The sequence below is a fragment of the Geotrypetes seraphini genome, chromosome 11 (assembly GCF_902459505.1).
Source record: "Geotrypetes seraphini chromosome 11, aGeoSer1.1, whole genome shotgun sequence".
NCBI lineage: Eukaryota > Metazoa > Chordata > Amphibia > Gymnophiona > Dermophiidae > Geotrypetes > Geotrypetes seraphini.
Genome location: NC_047094.1, coordinates 36,118,660 through 36,137,388, shown reverse-complemented (window position 1 = coordinate 36,137,388; position 18,729 = coordinate 36,118,660). Strand labels below are relative to the sequence as shown.

At 42.5% G+C, this 18,729-nt stretch overlaps 1 protein-coding gene and 1 long non-coding RNA gene across 2 annotated transcripts in view; one reads left to right on the top strand and one right to left on the bottom strand.

Annotated features, from left to right (window-relative positions):
• Positions 1-1,545: 1,545 nt before the first annotated feature.
• Positions 1,546-4,516, bottom strand: SOCS1 (suppressor of cytokine signaling 1). Its single transcript, XM_033915175.1, has 2 exons — positions 4,273-4,516; positions 1,546-2,529 (listed from the first exon to the last, which is right to left on the bottom strand). The coding sequence occupies exon 2, from the start codon at positions 2,453-2,455 to the stop codon at positions 1,826-1,828; it is 630 nt and encodes a 209-aa protein (XP_033771066.1). The 5' UTR covers positions 2,456-2,529; positions 4,273-4,516; the 3' UTR covers positions 1,546-1,825.
• A 98-nt stretch (positions 4,517-4,614) lies between these two features.
• LOC117345884 overlaps positions 4,615-18,729 on the top strand; it is a 58,669-nt gene continuing 44,554 nt past the window's right edge. The window contains exons 1-2 of the long non-coding RNA XR_004536523.1: positions 4,615-4,764; positions 13,634-13,732. This is a non-coding gene — a long non-coding RNA (uncharacterized LOC117345884). The remainder of the gene's footprint in view (positions 4,765-13,633; positions 13,733-18,729) is intronic.

Here is an 18,729-nt window from a genome sequence, read left to right as displayed (position 1 = left end):
TTCTCCATCCTATTCAACTTAATCCCCATTGGCTTCCAGTCACCTTCAGCGTCCAGTATAAAGCAGTGATGATTTGCCATTCTATCAATTTATATATGGCAACATCCCAGAATTGCTTAAAAGTAATATACTCAGTTATATACCAACAAGATCTTTGCGTTCTGAGAATTTAGCTTTATTGAAGACGTCTATGAACCCAAGGGTAAAATGACTTTGGGATTTAATGCGTGGAATAGCGCGCGCACATTGCCACGTGCGCTAGACCTTAATACCTGCATTGAGCTGGCATTAGTTCTAGAAGCGTAGCGCGTGGTAATTTCCTGCGTGTGCTAAAAATGCTAGCGCATCTTAGTAAAAGGAGCCCTTTCTGTTGTGCAGGAGTTAAGTTATGGAACTCAGTGGGTCAGATACAAAATTGCTATGAAAAGGGTAAGGTTTAGAAAATTATTAAAGATGCAGGTATTTGTAGATGCCTTTTTTTTTTTAGTTACTTTTGATAAAGTTGATGAACTATTCATGATCTTTTTTATCCACATTATGGTATTTCCCTGAAGGCTATTTTTATGTTTATTTTATTATATGTTTATTCTACTATGTATTTGTTTTTATTATGTGATTATTTTAAACACTATTTATGTAAATTATGTAAACCATTTAGTTTTAAACGGTATATAAATTTTTAAAATAAATTAATACATTAGATAGAGAGGGAGCCCACCAGGACAGTAAGGGAAAAATGCTTGAGTACCTGAATAATTTGTAATCCACATAGAATTGTAGGATATGCGGAATATAATTTATTGAAAATCAAATCAAGGACAGTTGACAGCTTGCCTCCTTGTCAACCTCATATACCCCCCTCTTTTACTAAGCCGTGGTAGAGGTTTCTACCACGGCCCAGAGCACAAAACGCTCCAACGCTGCTCCGATAGAGCATTTAGCGCTCCGGGCCGCAGTAGAAACCTCTACCGCGGCTTAGCAAAATAAGGCCATAGAGTTGACAGTTATGATGCAGTCTTGGAACAAAAACACTATAATACCATTGCTTTCAACTGTTGGCACCCCCAATTATTTTGAAACGCTGGGGCCTGTGCCCCCAGATTCACCAGGGCTGGGAGCAGCTGTGTATTAAGTGAAGCCAGCAGGAGGAGAATGAGATCTCTAGGCTACTTAGAGCTTGGGCAGTTGTGGGACCATCAGCACAGGGAAAGAGCAGAGAATCTAAGCAAAGGCCTTTTATCAATGTTTCTATATTCAGATTAACACCCAGAAGCCCTAATTATACTGCATTTCACATAAGGTACTGCCACACCTGCTCAGTAGCCCCTCTATTTTTTTTTTATCTGTTAAGCTTCTTAGGATTTCCTGGAAACTAAACTTTGATGTTTATTTTTACTTTACTAAATATAGTACTTTTTGAAACTTGGAAACTGTTTAAAGCCAGACGTCATGTGTACACATTTCAAACTACCCAAAACAAGTAACTGCAAGTGACTAGATAAGTCTGAAAATAAGACTGCAGATCATAACAGTTACCACCAGAAATAATTTTTAAACTTTCATAATAAAGTTTATTTCCTTTTAAAATATTATAAAATACTGTTTTCTGCTCAGCAGAAAAATCATGCCAGGGGTCAAAGCCCCCTGGTTTGTGCAAACAAGGTTCTTTTCTGTAAACATAGAAAGTCAAGTGTTCAAGATTAATCCCAAAATACAATAAATTGCTACAAAAATAAACTTGATCACTATTAAATAATATAAAAATCCAGAGCAATTGAGCTTCGGCCAACATGTTCCTTCCCCGCACTTTAATGCTGCAAGTGAGTTAAATCCGAAATGGGAAAGACTTCAGGTAGTCTTTCAGCACAGGGTTGAGAGAAATGGAGTCCAGGTTTTCCCTCCCGAAGGTCGCCACGATGCTTTTGCGGCACAGCTCTTGCAGGGGCCTCAGCTTGACCTTGCGCAGGGGGGTGACCAGGACCTTTTTCGGGGAGCTCAAATAATGTTCCACCAGTTCGAAGACGCAGTCGAACGACTCTTTGCTGCCATCTAGGCTGAAGCGGCCGCCCTGAAAGAGGATCCGGACGCTGGTGGGCCCGCTCGACGTCTTCACGCTGATGGCGAAGAAGCAGTTCTTTTGCCGGCTGTCCCTGACCAGGAAAGTGCCCACGCGCTCGCTCTTCAGCTTCTCGTGGGCGGCGCTGACCGTCATCGGCCCCCAGTAGAAACCGCAGGCGTCCAGCATGGCGCTGGTGCGCGTGATGAGGCTGAAGTCGGCGTGCGAGCGGAAGGTGCGGAAGTGAGTGTCGCTGCGATGGGGGGCCGGGCTACGGCGGACTCTCTGCAGCTGCGGTTCCTTCTCGTCCTCCTCCGGGCAACGGTCGGAGCCCCGGGCTTCGAGGCAAGGTCGCGGGTCTGCAACTGCATTATCTGCCACCTTATTGTGTGCTACCATCCTACAGACTGGACCAGCCTATGTGGTCTTCCATAGCGTCCGTCCTTCAGGGCACCGCTGCTGCTCGTGGGGGCCTATGCAGGATCAAAAGAGAGAGAGAGAGAAAGATTAGCTCAAAATCATAATACCACGAGAGATATTCAATATTCAGAACAAAACCTTCTGGAGGCGGTTGGTTGGGTATGATGTATAAACCCAAATCTCTTTTTAATCTCTATGCAAATTGGGAGCTTCTCCCAATTACCAGTTGCATAGAAAATTAAAATGGCCAATTTCAATTAAGATTTTTCTCTGTAAATGTTTTATTTCCTACCAAGATAACAGATGTCTGTGATCCAGTTCAGTTTCGTTTCTTTTTAGAAGGGAAGTTCATTTGCAGCCCAAGGGAATGCGATGTAATAAGAATCAAGACTTGTATTTCTATTGAAATTGATTGGTTTTTACCCTGGAGGATCAGTATCTTTGCTCCCACTTAACTTGAGGACTATATTGTGTACTTTATTTTTCTGATATTTTGATGTCTAATGGAAAAATTGGCTGTAAATTATCTTATTTTACTTTCAAAATTTATGCTTTGCATGTAATTTGAAATCTAAAAAAAAATTAAAAAGCCAGAAAAGTCACAGTAAACCAAGTCTAGCACACACACTTTTGGGATTTCTGTCTTTATCCTTTTCCCCTTAGGCCAAACATTTACTATTTCTGGTTGGAAAACATGAAGTGGTTCCATTAAAAAAAAAAAAAAAAAAATTACACTCGTCTAGTTTCAGGACAAAGTTTCACAATCAGATGAGCGCATTCCACAAAATTATGACATTACATGAATGTAAACAAGACGTACAGCAGCACAGAGCTGGATTGCTAAAGAGTTCAATTACCGTACACCATCCCAGAAAGGCAATAATTCTGAGCTCCGTCTACAAATTGCCCCAGATGATCGCAACGCCAAGCCTACACACACAACCCAGCCTCCTAATGCACCCCCAGCACCATTACCGTGGCTCTGCCGGTCTTATTCCTCCTCTATGCCGTGCATAAGTGATCCCTTCTGAATTGCTTCCTATCTGCAGATCTCCCTGCTTCCCCATCCCTCCACACCAAAAATGTCTGCTACTGACAGGGTGGTTCAATACATCTTTGCTGATTGACTTGACCTTACCGGCATGCACGGATTTCAGACTTTAGCCTGATAGTACCTAGTTATTGACTGCTCCAGCAAATTGAGAAACCGTGAGGCTTTCTGAGAAATGAATTCCCAGCAGCCGGTTTTACAGGTACTCTTGCTGCCTGACATTGATTTGAAAGAAGAAAAAGAAAAAAAAAATCCAACCCCAACAAAACAGCATGATTGCTGTTTCTCCGAATTTCTCAGCGGGACAGAATCACATTAGCTTTCATTTCTGTTTGCATCCACTGTACAGTGTCTAATGGCAACAGCAGCAGCCAGGATCTTTACTAATTTAACAGAAAAAGAGACGTTTTCGTATGCAAATTATTATGGGCCTTTGATCTGTGGCGCTAATGCAAGAATTTCAAGTTGCTGCAAGCAGAGTCGATTCGTGCATTACTTGCAAATTTTTTATTTTTATTTTTTCATTTTGATTTATGCAGCTTTCTGCCTGTTATTAGATGTTCTCGGCAGTCAGCAGCAGATGATACCATCCGATTAAAAATCCCCAAACTGCGCAGATCACCTTCCAAAAGGTATCTGTTCTCAACTGTTAAGTAAGGCACCGGGCATTAACTCTGATTCAATCCCTCCCCCCCCCCCATAAGCACTTTGAAAATCCCAAAACTAGTCGAGCACCGCCGCTTACCTTTTAAATAACCGCCGGGTGCGGGTAATTCCTCCAAGCGCACCATAAGAAATGAAATCGCCTCGGAACTATCAACCTGTTTGCTCCAGAGGAATCGATTCACAGCCTTTTTAATCCTGCGGATCCCAGCAATGAACAAAAACATATAATCCGGGGGGAAGGGTGTGTATAAAGCAATCCAGGAGGCCCCGAGCGAGCTCGACCTGCGGGCTTTTCACTGCCAAGGCGCTCGGCTTCTGCTGTCATTTCTTTTCAAGTGCCAGAATTTGAAGCCCGCTCGGATCCTCCCCCTCTCCGGCTTTTCTCAGAAAACACGTGCGCGTTCTAGTTTCACTTTCGGAAGAGCGCGCGTAGGGAAAGAGCGGGAGACGGGAAGGGGGAGGGTTGGATCCAGGAGGAAATAAGAAGGAAGCGACGCCCTTCGGAACGCTTTCGTTTCTCGGGAAGTGAATCTGTGCGGTTCGCTGCGAAAGCGAATGACGGAGGAAGGAGGTACCGAGAAAGACGAGAGTGTTTGCAGAGGGTCTCTGCTTCTGCGTGTCACTTTTATGTTTCTCCCCTTCAGAAAAAGAAACAAATTGGGCTCGAGGAGGGAGCTGATAATGAGGGAACTTAGCTCGTTTAGAATATATTTTTTTGTTTTGTTTAAATCTTTATTGATTTTCAAACTTTGATAATGCAATACAATTGGTAAATCATACATTATTCTGGTGCCACTTCACGGCTCATCTGTTTAACACGTTGATCTGCAGAAAGAGATATCTTTGAAAACGAAGAAATGTATATCAGTGACATTTTAAACTATTCGAGGACTCCTGCAAACCAGTCATCTTAATTTATTTTAAAAAAACATATCGAGGAAGGGTACGCACCGATGTGCAAAAGAACAATGCACCAGCCCTCGTTTTTAGCGCCATGCATCCAAGGCTGGCGTTAGGGGTGGGCAAACAAATTACTGGGGGGGGGGACCCTAAACCTACCTGAAGTAGAAAGAGGGACAGCCTGCAAGCAAGCTTTGGGGCTCCCTCCCTAGTGCCTGCCCTTGGGCCCCCATCATGTCTAGCACTGGCCCTGAATGAACCATATTATATTTTGAAAAACCATTTTTCAGAAGTTGTACTTGTTTTTATGGCTGGCTATATTTTTATAGGCTAGTAAGGCTCACTCCATTTTTTTAAATTTTTTTTTTTAAGTGCCACATTGTTTTGCAGAATCAGTTTTTATGGTACCAGGGATTACTATACAGGTCCTGGACCTGATGGGCCGCCGTGTGAGCGGACTGCTGGGCGTGATGGACCTCTAGTCTGACCCAACAGAGGCACTGCTTATGTTCTTATGTTGCTGAAAAGTTCTCAGCCCAACCGAGAAGGAATGGTGGAGTCTTTTGGGAGGTCAGTGTTCTTCAGAGATTTTGATTGGCAACTAACACACAAACACATTCACAACCAATGCAGTGCAATAAGTTGCAATGTTTTGGACTTTTTTGGGGGGTGGGGTGGGAATGGGATGGAAGTGAGCAGGGCATGGAAAGCCTTTGGCATTTGACACACTGCTTTTAGCATGTGCTACTGCACAGTTAGCAAAGGATCACTTACAATTTCCTAAACAGGAGGTGCTAAGTGCTTCTGGAGTTGAGGAGTTGCCTAGAGGTAGAGTTGCGGCCTCAGCACCCTGAGGTTGTTGGATCAAATCCCAGCACTGCTCCTTGTGACTCTGGCCAAAAGTCACTTAGGGCTAGATTCTCAAAACTTTGCGGTAAAAACTGATGGGCCATCGTCACTGCCATTATTGCAAGTCATTCTAAGACAAAACTGTACACACAAATTAGATTGGCGGAGAGTAGCGAAGGTTTGCTAAATTTATATGAGATGAATCGCTGGCGATAGTGATCGGCACATGCGCAGAATACACCGTGAAAGAAGTGTGAATGTGTGCATGTGTCGGGGAAAAGCAACACCGTAAGCGGTGTGTCAGTCATAGGCGTGCCAGAGCTACTGGATGAAGGGAGGGAAGATGCAACATCAGCTTTCAACAAGCGCGCATATAACATGCCTTTTCTCCCCCCCCCCAACCGCTATAATTCATATAAATTTTGTAATTTGTTTTTAATGTCAAATGTTATCATGAACCTTGGCTAGAAATATATAAGACACATGCTGAAGAAATACATAATACACATGCTCAAGAAGCGTGCTTTTGTCTAACTTCCTCCCCCCCCCAAAAAAGACTATATAATTTATGTGAATCATTTAGTTGTTTTCCCCCCCCCATGAACCACAATCAAAACACATGCCAGAGATGCGCTTTTCAAAGTACTGGCACCCCTGATTTTTGGTCGCCAAAAACCAACGCCGCGTTTGGAGAATCACTTGGCGATGTTGAGGAATCCATCAGAGTGCTCGTTTAAATATTGATGAGTCCATTTGCACGGCAGAATCGGAGACTGCTAGGAAGCTCGGAAAAGACTACGGTAAGCCGTTTTGATAATCCGACGCTAAAATACATTGCATGCTAAACCGGCTGGAACTGGTTTAGCAACCAAGTTAAAGGCAACCTTAAGTGATGGGAATCTGGACCTAAATCTTCCATTGTCCCAGATACAAAATAAGTACCTGTATATATGTAAACTGCTTTGAATGTGTAACCAAAAAATGGTATTTCTGCCCATTTCCATCCTGTATCGGTAAGTTAATGTTTGTCAGTGCGTTTGATTGTTTGTAGCATTGTTTATTTGTTTCCAATGTACGTTCTTATTATACTTTGTTTTTATATTATGTAAAACAGCTTTGAATTTTAATAAGGCAGTATATCAAATTGAAGTCCCTATCCCCTTTCTGCTCTATGAGCTGAATACCATGTGATTAGGTGCATTATGGGTAACTGCTGGTTACATTTTAGGCATGACGACCATTAGGTACTATGTTAGTTTTATACCTGGTGCACCCTGATATCTTGTGTTAAAAGTGTTTTAAGTGCAAAACTTCTTACTTTAGTAAAAGGGCCCCTTAGTAGATGATGGCAGATAAAGACCAGTGTGGCTCTTCTAATTTATTTATTTAAAAAATTTATATAACGTTTAAAACTAAGCGGTTTACAAAATTTACATACATAATATTTAAAATAGACAGATAATAATACAAATACCTAATAAAATAAGTGTGTGATAAAATTAACATAGGAACAATCCTCAGAAAAATGCCATAATTTAGATAATAAAAATTGTGACTAATTCATCAACTTTAAATAGCTAAAAAAAAAAAAGGCATTTACAAATAACTGGCCAGTACGCTGGTGAGGGTTGTAACTGCTACTTTTCATAGCTCATCCTCCACCCCATGTTTTCTTAAAAGTCTCAATACAGTACTCCCCCGATATTCGCGGGGGTTCCGTTCCAGGAACCCCCGCGAATATCGAAAAACCGCGAATACGGTTTTTCGCCTGGGGAGGCAGGAGAGGACAGCTGGAGTGCCGGCGAGTGAAGGAAATCACTCGCGGTATGCTCTGACCGTCTCTTCGTGAACTAAAAGTCGGGCTACACCAATCAGGAGCTGCTTTGACACGCAGCTCCTGATTGGTGGAACCCGACTTTAGTACAGGAAGAGGTGATCGGAGAATACCGCGAATGAGTGAAATCGCGAACCGCAAATTCACGGGGGAACACTGTAATCATTTCAGCTTAAAAGGGAGGGTAGGGTAATAACTCTGTATAGAGCAGCAGTTACAACCTTCACCACCATAAAGGGCAGACTAGAAGGGTCACACTGAAGTTATCTGCCGTCCAGTGGTATAGTAAGGGGGAAGCGGGGGAGGTCCACGCCAGGCGCAGTCTTGGTGGAGGAAGCAGCACCCATCCTCCTCTCCGCCCTCTGTTCCTTCACGACTTCCCCCTCCCCACCATTCACATGCGCCCCTTCCCTTGTACCTCTTTAATTTCTCGGGCACGAGCAGCATCATGAACTCGCTGCCGGCGTCGGTGTCGGCTCTCTCTGATGTCACTTCTGGGTCCCGTGTCTAAGGAAGTGACGTCAGAAGGAGAGCTGATAATGACGCGAGCAGCAAGTTCGTGATGCTGCTCATTCCGAGAAAATTAAAGAGGTACGGAGGAAGGGAAGTGTGTGCATGCAGCAGAGGGGGTAGGGATGGAGCGGTGGGGGGGGGGGGGCAGGGGGAGCACCACCCTAGGTGCCACTTGCCATCGCTGTGCCACTGCTGCCGTCATCTACTGTGGTACCAGGTACATTTTGTGTTTCTGTGCATATTGCGTAATTATTTGCAAACTGGTGGGAAGACATAGAAGCAGCAGCAGCACCAGATCTGGCCCTAAAAGACATTTGGAAATCTGCTCTACAGTGATTCTATAAGTAGGTACTTTCATTAGGGCACCCCAATGCCACGTGGTGAGAGTCTGTTCTATAACAGCATCTGGTTTCCGTTATAGAATACTAACGCATCCTGGTATTGGGACGGCTAATTCTTTACACCAGCCATAGACTTCTTTTAACTGTGAGCACCTAACTGTGAATAGTGGTTCATAGTCAGTCGTGCGCCAGACACCAGCGCGCCAACAATGGAAGGCAGACAATTTGGCGCAAGATCCCAGCGCGCCGCGGGAAACTTAGTTTTAAAGAGCTCCGAAGCGGAGTGTGAGTGGGGAACCCCCCCACTTTACTGCATAGTGTTTGCGCTGCTGTTGTGGGGGGGGGGAGTTTTGGGGGTTGGAACCCTCCATTATAGAGAAAACGGAACTTTTTCTGATTTTTTTCAGGAAAAGTTCCGTTTTCTCTATGTGGGGAGTTGCACCCCCCTAAACGCCAGCTCAAACAGTATGCAGTTAAGTGTGGGGGGGTTCCCCCCACACCTTCCATCAGAGCTCTTTAAAACTAAGTTTTCCCACGGCTCGCTTGTGTCTTGCGCCGAATTGTCAGCGCTCGATTGTCGGCATGATTGTCTCGTCACCGTAGTAGTGACCAGTGGGAGTAGTAGTGACCAGTGTAGTAGTAAGGGGGAGGGCGGCCCACCCCGGGTGCAGTCTTGCGCTGCGTGTGCGCGCCCCTTGCCTTTTTCCATACCTTTTTTTTTTTTTTTACTTCCCCGGTATGAAGTTGCTGCCCATGTCGTCATCGGTGCTCTCTCTGACTTCGCTTCCAGGACTCGCGCCTAAGAAGTGATGTCGGAGGACGAGCCGACACTGACGTGGGCATACTGCTTGCGCTGCAGAAGTGAAAAAAGATACGGGGAAGAGGGGGTGTGCGCACGGGAGCGGGTGAGGGGTGCCGCCACCCCAGGTGCCTCTCACCCTTACTACACCACTGGTAGTGACACATCTAACATACCCTCTCCTTTACCAACGCATAGCGCGAGTTTCAGCCCCGGCAGCGGCGGTAACTGCTCCGATGCTCACAGGGACTCGTGAGAACTGGCAGCAGCCATTCAGGGAGCGGCGCAGGGCCGGGCGGGAGCTCAAAAAGCTTGCTCCTACGTGCCGTCCACTTGCCGTTGGCTGCGAGATCTGAGGGAGGGGTTCAGCGCGAGCAGGGCTATGGAGTCGGTAGATAAATCCTTCGACTCCGACTCCTCTGTATTTAATATGCTAATGTATTTTCCACGTTGATTGGAGGAAGGCAACATACATGCCATTTAACCATGCCATAGAACTACTGGCTAGGAAGCTGACGCTCTACTCTATTGGCCAGTTTAAACAAAAGACAAAAAAAATGAAAACAATAAGGTTTTATTTATTATTTTTATCAAGTGGCTATGAAGTAGTAGCATTGCATGCATAAAAATCAGGAGCGTTACCAGTTAAAAAATATGAGCCACATTCTTTGGTAGTTTTAAAACAAAAACAAAGCTTAACTATATGAACAAAACCAAAATCTGGAAAACCTAAAACAGTTTATATATTAAACTTGGAATATAGTTGTGGAGTAGAATAGCTGTTAAATGTAATCCAAAACTAACTCAATTTGGTGTTGTTCTAAGAAACAGAATTACTTCTGCAAGATCCTCTTAAATCTGACTTGATTATTTTTAGAGCTGAAAATTGTCTTTCAGCACTGACTTGGGTGAGTGGCATTGCTGTTACAGTTCTAGCCGCATCACTAATAATCTTCTGCAGTCAATTTTGATGAGTGATTATACTTTTCTACTTCTTTTAATTCTTTAAAAAAACTCCTGCTGGAATCTCTTTAATTGGACATTTTCTGGTCGTTTATCTTTCACGCATGTGCGATGTCGCTTTACTGAATTCAATATAAGAAAAGAAACCAAACGTTTTATTCAAAAATAAGCAATGGTTTAGAACTTACAGCTATTTTACACGAAATGTAATTTCCTGTGCAACATTTAAAAAATTTGCCCACTTTTCGGCGTTGATCAGCGAAAAATGCCCTCAATGTGTTAATTATGACTATTTGTGAAATGAGATATTTGAACTAGCTGTATTTTTTTTTTTTTTTAATTATAATTTAAATTTATCAGGCATCGGAGTCGGTACATTTTTATCGACTCCAACTCCTGGTACCCAAAATTGTCTACGACTCCACAGCCCTGAGCACGAGGCAGGAGTGCAAAAAGCTCGCTCCTGCGCATAAACTGCTGGACCACTAGGGATGCGAAAAAAGGTACGCGGGGGGTAAAAAAATTGTTAGAATCGGCCGGGACGGGAGATAGAAGGGATCCCTCCTTTCCCGGTCTACCAGGTCATACGGCAGGCCAGCAGAGGCCTGCAGCAAGTCCGGGAGAGGGTAGGGTAGTCACTGTGTGATGACCTGAATATAGGACTTGACCCCCATTTTTGGGCCATTTTTTTTACCCCAAAATCTTATCCTATATTCAAGTATATAAGGTACTATTTTGTTTAAAGTGAATGGGACTTGATATACTTTTTCTGCATGGTTACAATCAAAGCAGTTTACATTTTTTTAGGCATATTTTGTACCTGGGGCAATGAAGTGCTAAGTGACTTGCCCAGAGTCACAAGGAGCTATGGTGGGATTTGATCTTACAACCTCAAGTTGCTGAGGCAGATGTTTTAACCACTAGGCTGCTCCTCCACTCTGTTTTAGGTATATTCTTTTTCTATTTGTGGCAAAGTTTGAAAAAATTGAATTCAAAAAAATAATGTCAATTGCTTCAGAACCAGTTGAAAAACGAGGTGTATCTCATTTTCCTAGGATAAAAATAAACGTGGCCCTGCAATTTGAGTAACGAGCCAGTTAGCACCAATAATTGGACACTACCAATCAATTATTAGTGTTAATGGGCAACAATTTGGATTTTATGCATTCATCTTGCTAAGCCCTATTCTATAAAGATGCGCTTGCAAATCTTTTAGAATGCAGCTGAAAAGGGGGCGTGTCCATGGGAGGAGCATGAGCGGGTCAGGGGTGTTCACTAAAGATGCATGCAGTATTATAGAATTGGGGGGATTTTCACTTTAATTTACACCAGGTTTTAGTTGGTGTAAATCCTCCCACCCAAAGTTGGGTGCGGATCCCGGCACTACGTGCCATTCTATAAATAGTGCTCCACTCGGAGTGCATGTATAAAATAGTGTTCAGTGCCCACATTTGGGTGCCATTTATAGAATCTAGTTCAAGTTAATATGCACTTTGGAGCTGATTCTATAAACGGCGCTTAAATCAGCCAGCGCCTAAAATAAAAAGGCGCTGCCTGCATGTCAGTTATGCTTAGGTCCCATTTACAGAATCACAGCTAGCGGCGTGTATGTAAAAACTCAGGCACCTGAAATGTAGGCAAGGATATTAAGGGGCCTAAGTTTCAGGTGTCTAAGGTTTTGGAGAATCACGCTTAATGGCGCCTAACTCACACTCCGCCCACAGAAACACCCACTTAGGTGTTAGGAGCTGCTAAACATCATGTGATAGGTGCCTGTGTCTTATAGAATCGGCATGGGATTGTCCAAGTAGGTTTTTTGGGCAATTACTGAGCCTATTAAAGGTATTTTGCCAATTAAGTTAGGTAGGCGCTCTTAATAGATTCAGCCCCTTTATGCGCATATGTATGTAAATTAAGGAATTCTATAATCTACTTGTATAAGTGTGGTTCCTGCTCATACTTTGTCCCTGTGTGCACACCCATAGTGAAAGCACAAACCATGAAACTTACGCCTGTACTTTCACACTAGTCAGTATTTTATAAGAGGTCACATGTGCGTGTAAGTGACCACTGATGCATGTGGCACTTGGGCCCAGTTTTGGTTACATTTCCTTTCCTTTCTGAAGTTGAGTTGGTCGTAAAGACATCAATAAACACATGATGGGCTCCTTTTACTAAGGTGCGCTAGCGTTTTTAGCGCACGCACGAGATTAGCGCACGTTAGCTGAAAAATTAATGCCTGCTTAAAAGGAGGCGGTAGCGGCTAGCACGCGTGGCATTTTAGCGCGCGCTATTCTGCGCATTAAGGCCCTAACGCACCTTTGTAAAAAGAGCCCTATGTTTTGCACCACAAAAGCTCACATCTTTTTTTAAAAAAATCAAATCAATATCGGTGACTTTCACCTTCATTGGTAAATATAAGCAGTACTGGTATTTGTGCCCATTTTTAGTATCTAAAGCTAGGAGACTCCTTATAAAATTAGCCCCTAATTGGAAAAAAATGAAAAGTTAGATGCTTAAAAAACATGTTAATGTCTATTGAGGTTTTTGGGTAGATTTGGGTCTGTTTGTATTAGAAACCATTAACAGCCAGTCATCTCGGCTTATTTATCGATGCGTTCCTTTTTGAAAGTCTGATGAGTTAAATGAAGGAGAGGTTATCATATGGCCGTGCTGTATTCCTTTCTACCCTGGCGATCAGATATGCTTTAACTCAGCATCCTGCACTATTCCAGGAAACAACTTTATTTCCTGGTAACTCAGGATGCTGTTTGCTGCAAGAAGCAGGAACTATAAGCTGACAGTACCTGTTGACCTTCATCACATACACATGAACACAGTGGAGATGATCTCAGGATGCCGAATAGTTCTTTTAATAACAAAACTTTCAGCTCATTATGCCCGTGTTTTGGCCTTTTGGCTTGCATCAGGAATCTCAGATATACTATAACTTGTTAAACCTATGAATGCATAGAACTGGTTAAGATCTGCTGATCTACCATGTCAAGACAGCCCAACCTTGTTGGCACTGTAATGCAATATCACATACCCACATCAAAACCAAGATAAGCTGCATGTAGCACAATGTTATATTGGGATGACGTTTTTACATTTTTTAAAAATTTTTATATATTGTTTTTGTATATTATTTTGAGTAAAGTCATAGTTTTGAGCTATTTTTCATTTGCCATAAAAAAAGATAGAATATGACTTGAAAACCAAATTCTGTGTGTTACTACAGAGTTCTGCACCTGTCAACAAAATGGAACTCTTCTTCTGAAAAGATTTCTGCATCTGATTCTTTCAGGACCTGCCAACAAAATGGAATTCTCCTGAAGAGGTAGGCTGGCGTAGAGTGATTCTTACTTTAAGCAGCTATGTTTACCATCAAAGTTGGTTCTATTTCCTGAAACTGGTTTCTGATCTCCCCCTGAAAGACCGAAATTGTGGTTTCTGTCAATGCTGATTTCGGGGAAACTGAACCACGGCTGAAACTGTAAAATATAAACTGTATTCGTGTTTCTTGCCTCCGAGTTCCCTGAATTCCAGCTAATCCTTCACTTCCTCAAATTGAAGGCAAATTTTGCTTAATGAAAGCCACATGCAAAGCTGAGCTTTTTCTGCAAAATGTGAACGAAAGGGATTCACTGTTTGGCAGCTAGACATAAATACATCGTTATCTATATTAGACGGGGGGGCTCCTTTTACGAAGCCGCGTTAGCGGTTTAATGCGCGTAATAGCGTGCGCTAAACTGCCGGCCGCGCTAGCCGCTACTGCCTCCGCTTGAGCAGGCGGTAGTTTTTCGGCTAGCGCGTGATGAAAAGTCCCATGCGATAAAGCCGCTAACGCGGCTTCATAAAAGGGAGTCCTGAGTGTCTCTCACCATTTTCCTTTCCTAGAGACAACTGGTCCAAGGTTATATGATGCTGTAGCTGAACCTTCAGCTGTGCCTCCCTCCCCTGCTAGGAGTGGTTCAAGGCCCTTTTTCCCTGTTCAGCATCTTCCCTTTCCTATCCCCCTCCCTTCAGCATCACCTCATCCCTTCTCTACCTTATCCCACTCAGATGTCCCCCCTTCTCTTTCCTTCCCTACAACCTCCCTCCCCTCCCGCAGTGTCATAACAATATAAGAATAGCCTTATTGGGTCAGAGCCTGTTTTCACAGTGGCCAATCCAGGTCACTAGTACCTGGCCAAAACCCAAGGAGTAGGTGCTATTTATAGAATCAGACCGTATATGCAAGTACTTTCTCTAGCTATATCATAAAAACATACTCCGGGAAATATTTTGGCTTATGTTTAGAAACTGTACACATACATTTAAGTTGAAACAGCATCACTCAACACCACACTTATTCTTTAATTTTAGTCATATACTACGCTGATCTCAAAAGACGGTTCATAGACAGTAACACGGAAGACAAAGGTGCGCGCCGACAACTGAACGCAAGATGGAGGCACGCGCCGAAGAAAAAAACTTTTTAGGGGCTGCGACGGGGGGTTTTGTTGGGGAGCCCCCCCCACTTTACTTAATACATATCGCGGCGGCATTGTGGGGGGTTGTAACCCCCCACATTTTAGTGAAAACGTAACTTTTTCCCTAAAAACAGGGAAAAAGTTAAGTTTTCAGTAAAATGTGGGGGGTTACAAGCCCCCAAACCCCCGACAACGCCCCCACAACGCGGCGCAATCTGTATTAAGTAAAGTGGGGGGGTTCCCCCCCACACCCCCCGTCGTTGCCCCTAAAAACAGTCTTTTTCTTCGGCGCGCGCCTCTGCGCTGCGCTCAGTTGTCTGCTCGTGCCTTTGTCCCGGCGCGCTTTTGACCTGACACCCAAAAGACATGAGCATCTTTGGTCTGGAACAGTGAGAGCTGATAAGCACATATACGTATTTGCTTTTGAAGGTAGAGGCCCTGTTGAAATTTCCTCCACCCCCCCTCTTTAATCAAGGTGCGCTAGAGGTTTTTAGCGTGGGCCAGTGAGGTAAGTGCCCCGACGCTCATGGTAATTCTATGAGCATTGGAGCATTTACCGCAGCATGATTAAAGGGGCCCTTCATTGATTCTCAGGTCATTTTTCAAACTGGTTTATATGTTCATTAATGAAAATAGGTGTAGAAGGAAGAAAAGCATTAATGGAGGGAGGGAGGGAAAAGGATATCCAAAAAGGAACGTGGCAAGGGCATGGTGATCCTATCGCGGAGCATTCCATAAAGTTGCATGCAGATTTATAGAATTCGCCCAAAGTGCGCCTGAGTTGTCTCATTTATGGAACGTGCTACTGTTGACGATCCAAAATAAAGTGAATTTTAAAAACTATCCTTGGATTCAATATTATTATTAATTTTTAATGTTTAATACCCAGTCTGAATATGCAGATCAAAGCAGTTTACAAAATTATGTTTTGTTTTGGGTTTTTTTTTTTTGTATTTTAATATATCATATTTATTAAATTGAGCAACGCAGAGAGAGGGGAGACATGATCGAGATGTTCAAGTATCTCACGGGCCGCATCGAGGCGGAAGAAGATATCTTCTTTTTCAAGGGTTCCACGGCAACAAGGGGGCATCCGTGGAAAATCAGAGGCGGGAAACTGCACGGGGACACCAGGAAATTCTTTTTCACTGAAAGGGTGGTTGATCGCTGGAATAGTCTTCCACTTCAGGTGATTGAGGCCAGCAGCGTGCCTGATTTTAAGGCCAAGTGGGATCGACACGTGGGATCTATTCACAGAATAAAGATAGGGGAGGGTCATTAGGGTGGGCAGACTAGATGGGCCGTGGCCCTTATCTGCCGTCTATTTCTATGTTTCTATGTAAGTAAATAGATTGAAATCTTCATGTGGCCCTCGGAGCTTTCTCATATTCCCATTGCAGACCTTTACATGAAAAAGGTTGGAGACCAGTTCTGTAGAGTAAGACAAGATGGCATCTGGTGAATTCATAATTCTGTTCTATATAAAGTTAGTGTACCACAAGCATTTCTATTTGAAGTAACACGATGATTAAGGATTACTGGAAAAAAAAGTTAACGGATAGTGTGAAATCCATTTATTTAAGTCACTTCTCTCTTAATAAGATGCAACAACTGCAGTACGGTAGAACTGGCTGCTGGTTCTTCACATGCTACAATTCATGGAAGTGTATTCTGCTAGCCATAATCAATATCGTAAAATGGAGCAATATTTCTTTGAAGAAATGAAGTAGGACAGTATATAGCTGCTTTTCCTTAATGGCAGTAGATCTCCCTTTTCAGTTGCACAGTGGAAGACGAGACATGTTACCTCTATTATTGCCCTGGCCCGTGGTTGGAAAGGTTAGCTGGTTATTGAGCAGTCGATGCAGAACTCATGGGGAATGTTCCTTAAGTGCTTTCGATTTGTTGGGTATTGCTTAGACTGTTAAATATGGTTTATGCTCTGACAGAAGTTTATCTCTGTGTGTAGGTTTGAAAATTGTTAGGAGGGAGGTTGAGGAAAGATAGAAGAAGCAACAGAAACCACTCAACGTGATTATCTAAAAAAAAAAAAATAATAATAATAATTTATGTATTTAAATTTTAGTAAAATCTGCAGTCTCAGATCTCTCTGTTAGCTTCCATATAGGGCTGCAACTTGCTCCAGATTCACTTGATAGGAGTGATCCAGTCCTGGGTTTATCCTGTTGCATGCAGGGACTTGCAGTCTTGCTTTTCTCAGGAAATACAATAGAGGCTGACTGAATTTCAATTTCAGTTATAGTGCCAAAATAAGCCCAAAATCTTTTTTCTGCCAGTTTTTGCTGTCGACTGAAAGGTTATTTAAATTTTGGCCATGAGGCCGATATTCAAAGCAATTTAAATGGGTTTGAGCCTCTTCTGCCTGCTTAAATCACTTCCTGCTGCCTAAGTGGGGATATTCAGTGGCACTTAAATGGAGAGTACCATTGAATATCTCCACAGACTGCCCAACTAAAAGATGGCAGGTCAGGGGCGGCACTGGGGAGGAGCCTGAGGTTATGTGGGTGTCGGCAATATTCAGTCTCAGCACCACATATCTAAGTGGCCTAATTTAGGCCACAAAAGGTTGCAACAGCCATTTTGTAAAGGTGCCATAAAGAGCAGGAGCAAGGGGGACTGTGAGCCTCTTCCCAACAACCCTGCTGGACCACCAGAGATACAAGTAGGTCCAGTTGAATATCAACCCGACCTGCATAAGCTCCGGCACCCAGCCCATCTAAAATTAGTCCCATTATTCAGTGCCATGCTCAAATATGGCCCAATACTGAATATTGGGGGCTAATTTAGTTGGCGAAAATAACCTTTTTTTTTTTTTTTTTTTAACAATTTATTCAATGAACAAGTCAAGCACACATACACTGATACAAAATTTTGTACATTAACAGTGAACTAAATCCCAAATGATACAATGCAGGCAAAACAGCATGAGTCCAGGTGTTGGTTCTTACCCCACAGCCTGCCCATCCCTTTCTCCCCCTCCCTCTGTAACAATAACCATTTTTTAAAAACGCTGTCTGTCACCAGCTGAATATCGGAGAGCATATGTTTGATTATTTATTTCAAGACCATAAATCTAAAATTTTAAATGGTTTACTATAAAAGCATACACAATATAAATTCAAATACAATTGCACCACAAAAATAGACAAACACTTAACTATTAAAATATCAAAATCTAACATTAAAAAACACAATCAATTTAGTCTGTCGGCATTTTCTATTAACTATTGTCAGCCATGGTCCAGTAAAAGACATCTCTTTCTATTTAAATATCTCTAATCTATGCCATAACATTGACAGAATAGTTTTGTCTTCAGTTCCTTTTTACTGTAAATATATTCAAGCTTGTTAATCTGCACATATCAGTTGTTCAAGTTTCAAGTTTAATAAATTTTGATTATACGCAATATCCAGTACTTCAATGCGTATTACATAATTCTAATATACAATATAAACCAGAGATGACAGATACAAATAAGACATAGTTATACAGACTAATCATTTTGTTCTATTTATACAAACTGGAACAATTAGGTAAAGGGTAGAATACAATTTATAAAATAAAATAACATTTAAGTTGCACACAAGGATAGGATCAATCAAGAAAAAATATAAAAAAGAATTGATTGTAAAGGACTAGATACAGCTTAAATTGGAATGTTCTATCTATGTATTAAATGCATCTTTGTAAAGAATGCTTTTCAAGCCGCGTTTGAATTTGTCTAAGGATGATTCTTTGCGTAAAAAGATGGGTAAATTATTCCACTGTTGGGGTGCTTGTACTGAGAACATAGTTGCTCTTCTAGTCCCAATTATTTTCAAAGAGGGAATAGTTAATAGA

Coding starts and splice junctions, on each gene's coding strand:
- SOCS1 (XM_033915175.1), bottom strand. CDS start 2,455: ATGGTAGCACACAATAAGGTGGCAGATAATGCAGTTGCAGACCCGCGA.